The 12,189-nt window shown below is 42.3% G+C and overlaps 1 protein-coding gene across 4 annotated transcripts in view; it reads left to right on the forward strand.

The window, feature by feature from the left end:
* The window catches only part of LOC125018799 (Kv channel-interacting protein 2-like), an 81,163-nt gene that overhangs the window by 55,360 nt on the left and 13,614 nt on the right, over nt 1-12,189 (forward strand). Inside the window, exon 1 of one of the 4 annotated variants that reach the window (XM_047603149.1) lies at nt 5,003-5,513. The exons of the other annotated variants lie outside the window; for them this stretch is intronic. Coding sequence (XP_047459105.1) covers nt 5,408-5,513 — 106 coding nt within the window. The 5' untranslated portion in view covers nt 5,003-5,407. Of the gene's footprint in view, nt 1-5,002; nt 5,514-12,189 lie in introns of those variants that run through there. 4 annotated transcript variants of the gene reach the window in all.

Genomic DNA, 12,189 nt, shown 5'->3' on the forward strand with positions numbered 1-12,189 from the left:
GTTTCCCTTAATTCAAATCCTTTAAGTCCTTATGCAGCGTCTTGTTAAACCCTAGAGTCTGATCTTTACCCTTGATGCCCACTAGATGTCCCAGTCTACCTAGCCGAGGATTTAAAAACTGCCGTACCGATTTCAAACCATCTCTTCTGTCATGTTGTGTTGCGCCTAAACTGATTGTGTTGCTAGACATCTGTCTTGTACAATAGTACATACAGTGATTTTTTTGTAATCATACCAATTACAATTGTGCACCTCTCTACGCTCAAAAGCAATCTGCCATTTGTGTCCGTGTGTGTGTATTCAGGAGAGACAATTCACCTTTAGCATGTTCGGTCAAGCTTTATTGTAGTAGAGATCAATAGTCATGTTGTCCAATCAGCACATTCCCTGGATTAGAGCGTGTACAGTACATGTGGGAATAATGCAACCATAGCACCTTAACTGTGATTTAGATTTGACGTTCAGAAAGGTGGAAAATATGTTTTTTTCATTAATAGATAAGAGCATGCTAGAAATCCGTCATAAATCCTTCTTTACTGCTTCAACTTACACTGCTTCTACCTGAGATGATCTGATAGAGCTTAAATGTCAGAGCACAGGTGATTCATAGCACTCCCCTAAGGCTGCAGTTTGACATACATACATACACATACATACATACATACTGAGTACAAATGCCGGGACATGAGTCGATAAAGCCATTTGTCTCATAAAACCCATGAACCCAGCAGCCTGCTCCTAGAGTGTAGCACCTATCAGCTGACCAGCTTCTCTTCGGTGCTCACGTCTCTCAGCATCTCTTACAGTATATTTAGCAGGAGAAGAAATTTGGAAAAATCAATAGTGGCCTGGAGGGAAGTTTGTGCGTTTTGGTTTTTAGAGCTGAGTGATTCCAATTGTCTCGTACTGTAGGCCACGGCAGACAAAGGACAGAGCAGGGGATATTTTGCTTTTGTGGACTCATTAGTCTGAGATATCTCTGCAGAGTACACAAAGAGCAACCTCGGGCACTGGATATTTAATGAGCTGTATGAATATTATTTGGATGGGAAGAGGGACTTTTGAAAATAAAATAACATCCAGACATAACGTCACACCAGAAAATTCAAATGGCGCCAGTGAAATGCTCCTTAATTTCAGTTTCGAATAAGAAAAAAAAAACCCATACTTGTCTCCAAACCTGAAACATTAATACTGTCAGGTAAAGTTTTATTGTTAGGAGGAAAATAATGCTGTTATACTGAAACAAAATTGTTGTCCTTGACATATGGCGTCACTCCTGGCACAGAGGGAACCAAAACAGAACAGTTCTTATTCTGTTTCTTTCAAACTACCAATTTCATTGGAAGCGGTAGTTTGGCTCGTGGCTAATGACAAACCGCAACACAGCCACCTTTTCTTCTCCTCTTCAAAGTAATTTCAGGACCTATACCGACATAACTGAATGACTATAATTCAAAAAGTATGAACAGGCTGAGAAGAAAGGAGTTCTTACGTAAAAACCCCGACCGTTTTCAAGGTAAGGTGCGTGTTCTGTTTGAATAAAACAGAGCTATGGATTCTCTGAAGATGGCCCAGAACAGTGATTAAGGATGGAGCAATAACTCTTTGTGAGAATTTCTCGTAAAGCCATGAGCTCTCGGTCGTCGGCAGAGGCGGTAAACAAACCTGTTGCCCCAGGTTTTGGTTCAGTTTTAGATTTGAGACTGTTGTCCTCCATTTTGAAATTAAAAGCAGTCGTAATATCAGCTCTGTGTAAATATATTGTTCTGGCAGAAAACAGCAGAGAAAGTGGGGTTGGGGAATTGTGGAGGAGTGGAGGACACATCTGCAGGTTCAATTTTCTATGGTGACAGCCAGAATGAGGTGAAAAATCCTCCACGAGGGGAGAGATGCTGGAGGGTAATAAAGAATAGATGCCTCTTCCCTCTGTATACTTAGCAGATCGCTGCACAGAGGATTCTGGCCTTAGTCACTCGGGCTCTTCAGTTTGTCCTTCCTTTGTTCCTTCATGTTCTGCTTCTGTCTTTTCTCGCTTCTCATTACTCTCCCCTGCCACCACGTCTCATGCAACACCCTGCCTCCTCCGCCTCCCCCTTTCTCCCCTCAAATGACAACTCTTCAATAAATAAGTGGACAGAGAAATGATTTTTAACCAACAAGCCAGGCTCCGGTTTCTTCCCCTCCCTCTTTCTGTGTCTCTGCCGTGAACGCGTGGTTCAATATTTCTCTGTTTACGTTCGCCATGTCTGCAATCAGAGCTCTGCTTCAATGCAGCCCGTATACATTACTGCCACTGCATTTACTTACCTCCACACCATGTGTAAGGAGAGTGACGTGACATGAGATTAGGTTTCCTGTCGCCGTGTCTGACTTGTGTGTGTGTCAGTAGACATTAGGCTGACCCACATGGTCCGTGCTGATGCTGTTTATGTGGCAGGTATCCCTGTAATGAGGCTTTCCGCTGTATAGCCCGGTTGAAAATGTAGCAACAGGATTGTCAGGAAGGAGAAACTGCAGCAGAAGTGAATGCAGATACAGCACATTTGTCAAACTCCTGCTGTCTCGCACCTCTCTCCAAAGAAAGAGACAGAAAGGCAAACACAGCGGGACAAAAACAAAGAGCGAACATACCGATTGTTATTTTTGCACCATAAGGCGACGTGATATCCTCACTGAAAGTCACACGGGGCCATGAGATGGAGGGTAGCACCCAGCACTTATTTCTGTTGATGCCTTAAGTACCCCATCATGATGACTGACAGATGGTGGTAGGATGTTTGACACAGGAAATGACCAAATCGCTCAGAGCATCCTTGGGTATGAAGGGGAATGTGTATCTGCTGGTCGTGGCGGTTGTTTGTTGCATAAGAAAGCGAAAAACTCGTGAAACCTGGTCTCAACCAAGCTGTGAGTTTTAGGCAAAAGGCTCACAGATTTACAGGACCTGACAGAGTACTGGGTTGGAAGGAAATGTTTATGTAAGGATGAGAAGTAACCTGAAAGAATATTTATGTAATGGATCAGCTTTGTCATCCTCTTATACCTGGTATTCCAAGACGAAAGTCAGTTGCCAGGAAGTTAGTTTGACATTTTGTCAGGTCAGAGCAGGTTTCCATTTTTTTTTTTGTCCTTCTATATCAAGGTTTATAAAAAGATGACTTTTGTGCATCCCATCATGAAATAGGGATGACTTAAATTAAAGCTAATCTAGATGTTGATAGGAGATAACACCAATCAGGCATAACATTATGACCACCTTCCTGATATTATGTAAGTTTCCTTTGTGCCTCCAAGACAATCAGTGTGTTTACATGCACAGCTTAATTGAGTTATGCTCAAAATTTGACTTTCTGACTACAGTCCTTGTTCCAGTTTGCATGCAACGGAGAAAATCGAATAAAATGTCCTCCTCTACAACACTAGGTGGCGATATGTGTCTTTTCAGCAGGTTAATACCACATTAATATGGCCCGTTTTCTGGTTGACCTATCATAATAAACAAGAGTTGTTCATGCGGCAGACTGGCGTTTTAAACAACAACCAGATGGATAATACTACATTTTTTAATCTTGTACGTGATGTGTGCGCTACTTCTAGTGCAGATCAGATGTGTGCTTACCCTCAGACGGTTCTTCTGTTGGCTCCGTTTACCTTCTTCTTCTTCTGCGACTGGCTTTCTTGGATGTTTTTGTTCCGGGGTCACACGCCAGTGCAGCGGTTGTGGAACATGCATTATCTGATTGAAAACTGCAATTAAGCGTATACATGCTGGAGAAAATGAAATTCCAATCACATTATCTGGGCGTCTTAATTGTATAAAGAGAACTCCGATTTTAATTGGAGTAATGTGTTTACATGCACTTAAGTTCTCCTGTTACAGTCCGATTAAGGCAATAATCCGTTTTTTTCACATGCATGTAAACGCAACTCATCAGAGAATGCACATGGACCCTTCTGAGGGTGTCCTGTCCGAGTCTGGTAACAGGTTGTTGTTAGTGGGGACCTTTGTGTCCTATGGGTTGAAGGGAGGGGCCCCTGTGGATCACCTGATCTAGGCAATTTGGAGGCCAGGTCAACGCCTTGTGCTGTTTTTCAAATTTTTTCCAAATTGTTGCCATCAAGGAATGTGTCACTGCTGTGGGGTGGGGGTGTCTGGTCTGGTCGGGGTGGGTGAATGCTAGGTCAAAATGTTTCCTAGTAGAACACTGTATTGTCACAAGATGGTCAATGTTATTCACTTGTCCTGTCAGTGGTCATAATGTTATGCCTGATCGGCGTAAACAAACAAATGACTAGCCACAAACAATTTTAGACACAACTTTTTAAACCGATCTGCCACCTCCCTGAGTGAGAACATGTTCTTTCTCCCCTGCCACTATTATATTTCACGTAGCTACACAACAACATTTTCATCAACAACATGAACATGAATCTGAAATTTATCTTCTTACATTTTCATCTCTAATGTCTGTTGCTTAGATTCAGAATTTACTTTAAAGCAGCCAAAAGTCTTTTGCCCATGGAGCTCTGATAGGAGCTCATTTAAAAAGTTAATGAGACAGTGTATCGACCGACGGCATGCAGGCTGCAGATGAGATGCTTCAGTCTCCGTGAAGGGAAAACACACACTTAGGATTGCACTTGAATTCGGATGAACATAAACATATTTTCTTTCCATTAGTTAAAACTGCCTTAAACACTCTCTTCCAGTTACCAAGGAAACCACATTAGGCAAATCAATGGAGGTAATGTCAGTGGAGATGGTGGGCATACCTCAACTCTCACCCCCACCCACCCCCAACAGTCTCTGTCTCGCCATGTCTGTGTGCGTGTGTGTGTGTGTTTGTGTGTGTCTCTGACCCACTGTCTCCAGCCTTTCTCCCTCTCTCTCATTTTTATGCCATCTCCCACTCATCCTCTCCTCCTCTCTTCATCTGCCGCCTCTCTCTCTCTCCCTCTCTCACTCCCTCTTCTCCCCCCTCACAACACTCGCTTCCTGACAACCGCTGCCAAAAGGACTAGCAAGCGCAGCACATCCCCAGATTCCATCACTCGACGTGGACCTGCAACAAGAAAGAGAGCAAAAGAAATTGCTGTAAAAGTTTAGCCCAGTTGTTGTGACAATTTGGACCTTGTTGCTTCAGCCTGTAGCTGCAGCAGTTATGGCCTCTACCAGTGGATAAAAGGAGATTTCTCTGAGGGCAGGTTTTGGGTACCAGAGGAGATTTTTTTTTTTTTATCGTCACTTTCGAGTTAAACTGTTTGGCGCTGGAGCAAAATCGGATTAACGTGAGAAAGAAGGAGGCGGGAAACATCTAAAGTTGGACAACGTTGGCTGTAATTGGACAGGTTCTGTGTTCCTGGCCGGACCGTGTTGGGCGATGTCAGACATCGATCCACCAAGATGTTGAGTCTGGATGGCTTGGAGATGATTGCCGTGCTGGTGGTCATGGGTCTCTTCATCAAAGTCTTGGAGCAGTTTGGGATGTTTGAGCCCGTTGGTGGTGAAGGTAATTGATTTTTTTTTTGTTGGTTTTTCATAACTTCTGGTGGCTACAGTAAAAGTCGGGTTTTGAGATTTTAAAGGTTACGTGGGTGTATGAGTGTGAGCGTGGACTTTTATCTGCTTCTCTCTGGCAATGAGCAGCCTGCAGTCCTGACTGAGGGTTTAGGTTACCACTGCAACTGTGGGCCATGCAACACACTCCTCTCTCTTTCTCTCTCAAACACACACATACAGAGTAACTTTAGCTGTGTGCGCGGCTTCTCTCTGCCCCTGGGGTGTGTGCTTTTACCTTTTAATCGATAACACTATGGAGAGAGTGGGCCTGAGTGCTGTGTGCAGAGGTACTTGACTCACTGAGGGAATGTCAGCCTTACTCTTAGTACTCACATGCATTAATATGGAGATGTACAAAGAGACAGAGATATGTTTTCTTATCTGCACATTGTGTGTCAACATATTGTTCGTCAAATTCTGTTCAACGGTTCATTGCATTCATTTGGCATTCTTCATTCAGCTCCATGTTAAAAAGACAGACCCTCATAGAAGGCCTCATTGATTTGTGGTGATGCTGTAGTTGGCCATATACTTAATCAGGAGCTCATTTCACAGATTTAATTAAAGTTAAATAAAACTGATATTTACAACACTTTAAACCGCACCTGGCTGCTGTTGAAGTTGGCAGAAAAAAGCACTTGTCTTGCTCTGGCTCACGTCCAGGAGCTGTCACTGCGGGCCAAGGCCTTGTTTGGCCTGTCTTATCGGGATGACCCCGGGTTTTATCCCTCTATAAGCCCAGTCTACTTCATGCTGTTCACGGTTGCTTATCTCCCATCCTCTCATCTAGACACCTGGACGGATGGGATTCTTATCTGCCCTCTCTCATTTTTTTCCATCTGCACATTGCCCACGGGGCACCTTGTGCACCAGGTAACCATGGCAATATTCAAAGTTTTCTTCTCATGATTAATCGTTATCAGTGGGGACCTCCTAATTTTGCAGAATTTTATATATATATATAACTTTATCGCTAAAGAATGGTAGATTATTCTCGATGCTTCTTTAAAAGAGGCACTCTCCATCCCTGATGCGCCTGCTGGACTGTACCCAGCACTCAAGGTGTGCCAACAGCCCTGTCACCCCCCACACTCCCCCCCACAAAAGTTCCTCTTGGATCATCTTTGCTACTGCACTCTATGTACACATGTGCACAGATGCAAATATACAACACACACACACACACACTGGTGACTCCGTTTATACATTCGTTATCCTCTGAACATCAGTCTTCAGCATGTTTTGTGTATGGATGATGGCAGTGTTGGTAATGCATGTGTCTGTGCCAACTCCCCTGAAGTTGAGTACTTAAGTTAATGAAGTTTTTTTTAATGGAAGAACTGGCAGAATGGCTGTAGTACTGTAAGGCTTTGAACCTGAGCATGCACTCCATATGCCGACAATTCTGTGAGTAATCGGCCTCCTTATTCCTCCTTAGGTAAGCTCCCAGGGCAGTTTGGTGCTGGCACGAACGTAAAGTAACAGAAATGTAAAGTTTAAGAGACCTTCCACCAACAGAGGGTCGGTTTTAGAGCAAGGAAATAAAAAAAACAAAAACAAATACCCTTTATTCTTCCATTTGTCGGACTCATGCGCTGAGTCATCTTCTGGTGAGACCGAGCGAGGCGAGCGAAAAATAAAGAGACTGCGACTCTCATTCCTTTAATGAGCTGCGCTGCTGACCCTACACTGATTAAACACACAAATACACACGCCGAATGTAGTTTTGAGGGGGAAACCGGGAGAAAACTCCAAGTGTGTGATTGAGGATGCGTGCAATGTGTGCGAAATGCACTGTGGTCAGGAAGTTTATGAGGTTCTGATAGATTTAAAGCCGATGGCTAATGGCTGGTGTGTGTTCTTTAGAAGTTTATGAGGTGGAAAGTGAAGGGATGCTGTGGAGCGGGCCTGATGGCAGCGTGCCGGAGTAAAAAGTTTCTAACGACAAAGTAGTTTCCACCGCAGTGTCTAATTACACTTATAAGCTCACATTTGTATTGTCGTGATCATTTTCTCCTTGAAGGAAACAGGTGACATTTCGCCATGTCCACCACAGCTTCTTTAACCTTTGAACATAAAATAAATTGACCTGGCTCTGGGCTCAATGAGGCAGTAGATGTCAGGGACACATTCAAATGCTGCTTCGTCATTTCTTTGGTATATATTTGGACGGTGCCACTGCCAGTTTTACTAATTCAGCTGTTTACCAAAACACGTTCAAGATACAGTTATATAATCAATATGAGCTTAATGTGCAGACTCTCAGCTGTAATTTGAGGGCATTTACATTAAAATTGGAGGAAGGCTTTAGGAATTAAAACTCTTTATCTAACTGTCTCTGTTTCAAGGGACCAAAAGTAATTGGACAGTTGACTCAAAAGCTATTTCATGGGCTATTCCCTCGTTAATCCTTCATCATTTAAGCAGGTAAAAGATCGGGAGTTGATTCCAGGTGTGGCATTTGCTTTTGTTCATTAAAGGAGGTCTGAATGTAAGTGAAACAGACCATCCTTAGACTGAAAAAAGATTAAATCCGCGAGAGATTTAAAATTCAGCCAAATGCATCAAAGTTTATTGTACGGTGCTTCACTGTACACATGGACAATGACCCAAAACATGCTGTAAAAGCAACCTAGGAGTTTTGTTTTGTTTTTTCCTTTTAGGAAAAGAAGTGGTTAATAAATTAGAGCTAAGCATAAATCTGGGCATCACTGCCTCAGCAAAACTCATGCACCACCTCTTTGCCAACTTTCATATACATCCAATTCTAATCACAGTGTCCCAAACAAATAAGTAGGTTGGGGATTTCGCTATGTGTTGTGTATCTTTACGGTCTGGTATTTGTGTGTATGTGTGTGTGTAAATGTGCAGCGTGCTCACACACAGTAGTTTTACCTTCATCTCATCTTGTATCCGACAGGTCACAGAAATAGTTTTCCCTGCCTGACGGGATATGGCTTTGATACCTGGCTAAGCGGCGTATGTGAGGGAATGACAGTGTGATGAGAATAGGAGGAAGGGTATGAGGGGATAAGTGCAGGTAAATTGCTTAGTGGTCAGCAGAAGACCCATTTGTGTCCCAACACACACACACACACACATAAAGGCACTTCCATCTCCCCGTACTGTAATTGCCCTTCAACAGATGGACAACTCATGGAGATTGCTGTGTTGTTTTTGCAGTCTGTTGAGAGTAAATTATCGTTTTACACATTGTATAGGGTTCCAGGGACACAGTCGCCATCACTGTGGCCTCTCAACTGCAAAATAAATAACAAAATATCATGTCAAGGTTATGAATTTAGGACACGATTTGTGTGATTCTGGATTCTGGGTAGTATAAATGCTATAACCCCACTCAGTGGGTGGGGCAACAAGTAGCCCGATTGTGGAAAACTTTATAAAGTGAAATAAAACTGCAGTGAGACTGGAGGAGACTGTCCTCATTGTCCTTGTCTGAGGCTCTTTCTGTCTCTGCTCCTCTGATGGCTAGCCAGCGAGAAGATGAGAGCCTGGGACACAGGAGGATCGGGGAGGGGATATTTAATACGCGACTCTCTCTACTCTCCTCCATCCCTCACCCCCTGCTTCTCTCCGCTTTTCTCTGGTTCTTTGTCTCTGCGCCTCTTCAGCCGCTGTCTGTCTCTTTTTTTTTTTCCCTCTAGCTCTGCTTCCCTTGGTTTCATCAGTGGCAGTGGTATGCGCACATGTGTGTCAGTGTTGACATTTCCTTGCTCTTCCTCTGACACACGTTTGCGGGAAGATGATGACATTGAGATCAAACTAACGAATTCGCACTCGCGCACATGCAAACCCTGCCTTTGGAAATATCCCTCAGTAATTTATTAGATTTTGCATTAACACAGCTTAGCACAGCTCATGTCTGCAGAGCCTTTCCTGTTTGTGGTTTAAACCCTAAACATCAAGGCTTTTTTTTTTGTTTAATTGTTGCATCTGGTTTCCTATGTGAGATGCTCCAGTAGTTTTCATATTTCATATTCTCCTGCAGTTGTAGTCAATTTAGAGAGGCAGTATATCCAAGCAAAACACGTAAAACGTCGGTGGCCTGTGCCAGCTGTTAAAGAGCAGCAGAATGCACCATGCAATACAGTAATGTGTCAGTAATTAAATTCCAGAAGCCATTCTGTATGCAAACAAGCGCACAGGTAAAATGGTTTGGGGAGGATGAAGTTTTAGACCAGTAATGACAGAAATTCTTTAGAGAGGGTAAAAACTTTTTCACTTTTGAAGTCACAAGCCTCTTGCCACTCCCTTTTAAAATCATTTGTAAGACTAAAATGGTAGCCTGTATATTGTATATCTAATGTCTTAGGTGAGGCTATAATTTTTGTCATTTACCCAGTTTTTATATTATTGTCAAATACTCCCACTGCTTTTACCAAAGATGTTTTATGATATCTACAATGATAGGAAACCTTAATCGCCTTAAACTATTATATCTGCCTTACGAGAGGGGAGGGCTTCAACTTCTCAGCCTGAGGTGGTATTATATGGCTGCCCAACTAACCTCAGCATCATATTATGTCAATACAACAGCACCTCCTGTCTGGGTAGGCGTTGAGCAAGAATCCATCACAGTTCTACCAGTAGCTCTATATCTATGTTCTTCAGACATTAAAATACTGATTTGGTATGCTGTCTCAATTGCTGTCTCAACTCAATTAATGAACTGTTTGCAACTAGCTGGAAAGATGAGGGATTTAGGGCAAAAGGTATTCATAAAGTAAAGGACCTTTATTCAGATGGAGATTTGCTTTCATTTGATCACAGATATGTCAGAGGCACCAAACGGCGAAGAAGCGCTTCTCCAAATATTTTCATTTAAAAAGCTATATGTCCTCAAAACACGAACATAAATTGTTTTTACCATCTTTATCTAACGTAGAGGGGAAGGGCCAAGTATCTAAATATTACAGTATATTACTTGCGTATAGTATAGAATCAACATCAGGTCAGTTAAACTGGATATAGAAGAAACACTGTGATGAGCTGGAATGGAACGATGCCTATTTAGAAGCGCAAAAAACAAACAATAAATACAAGGTTTCAATGACTTCGACATAAGTGGTTGATGAGAGTGTACATAACACCTGTCAAGCTCCACCATATGTCTGCTGCTTCCAGATGCGTGCACCAAATGTTTGAATGAGAAAGGAACGTTATTCCATATGGGAATGTGCAAAGACAACATTTCTGCAAGGACGTTACAATACAATGTCTGTCAGAACTGTTTAATGCCAAAGTCTAAGTACTAAACTGTGTGTGCTTGGAATATATCCAAAGAATTTTCTACAAACACAGAAAGAGTATACAGCATACAGACTGTCCCGGAGCATCCATGCTGGAAGAGTGGGCTGCTCCTACGATGAGGATGTGGATGAAGGAGCTTTCTGACTGCGTTGGACTGGAAAGATTCACGTACATTGCCAAGGACAAAGTCTGGGAGCCATACATGAATATTATGATTGATGTCAGCGCAAGACTTACTTGAAAATAATTTGCAAAAACTGTGGGACATTGTGAATTTATTTATTTTGGACCTTACAGTATTTCACATCCAATAACTCTTCATATCCACTGGTCAAATGTAAGAAGATCTTCCAGATGACTCCTATGTATAGATATTAATTGTGCTGAATGAAAATAGGGGTTGTAAAGTTGTGGTTTGCTCTCGTTTGCTACTTGTTAACATCTCTCACTCGATGTATTCTTCTTCTTTTAATCCTTTTCTCTTGTCTTGAGGCTCTCGCTCACAGAGTATTAACAAGGGATGCACACGAGTCTTGCAGCAGGAATCAGGAATCTGAATAAAACATTAATGTTGGACTGTCAGTGGCTATTATTCACTCTGTTTTACAACAACAACGGCTACAGGCTGCTGCCACTCTGCTATTGACTTAACTGTCAATGTGATCTTAAATCATGACATGATCCCATTAAACTTTTAGGGTAACTGTCCTGTAGGCTGCCGGTTGTTTTCCCCATAGTTTCAAGGTCTCTTTTTTCCAGCATAGTAATGTGCTGTTCGGTCAAAAATGCGGTTAGATTATGCTGTAATGTAGTCAATGTAACAGTAAGATTTATCACAGTGGTTGTTTTTGAAACCAATCCTTTTAGAAGGATGAGACTCCAGCCCCATTGTTTGCTAGATTTTTATTTTATTTATTTATTTATTTCACTATCGACCCATTCAGAATGTTTTCCTGATTTGGCTTCTGGCAGGAAACAGCAGAGAGTGTTTATGATTTGATGGAAATGGAAAGGTATATAGGACTGTTGCGAGCCATGCAAATTCAATTTACATTGACTGCTTTACACCACTCAAAAACACCGGGTGCACTGGAAAAAGCAGGTGAAGAGCTCTGAGAGTACAACTTTAATCCAGTCGGGAGTAGCTTTGGTCCCAGACGCTGCCGTCTTAGCAAATACGAGCGTTACTATGCTTTTCACTATGTGTGAATGTGTTTGTGAAGGTGTTGGAGATTGTTAACGGCCTGTGATTTTTAATCACCCACCCACTGTTAGTTTAGTCCCTGGAGCTGAATTTAAATGAAGGACAATAAAAGAAAGGGAAGGGAAGCCTATATAGCTAAAGTTGGAACAGT

Source organism: Mugil cephalus, chromosome 13 (genome assembly GCF_022458985.1).
Source record: "Mugil cephalus isolate CIBA_MC_2020 chromosome 13, CIBA_Mcephalus_1.1, whole genome shotgun sequence".
In the NCBI taxonomy this organism is placed as follows: domain Eukaryota; kingdom Metazoa; phylum Chordata; class Actinopteri; order Mugiliformes; family Mugilidae; genus Mugil; species Mugil cephalus.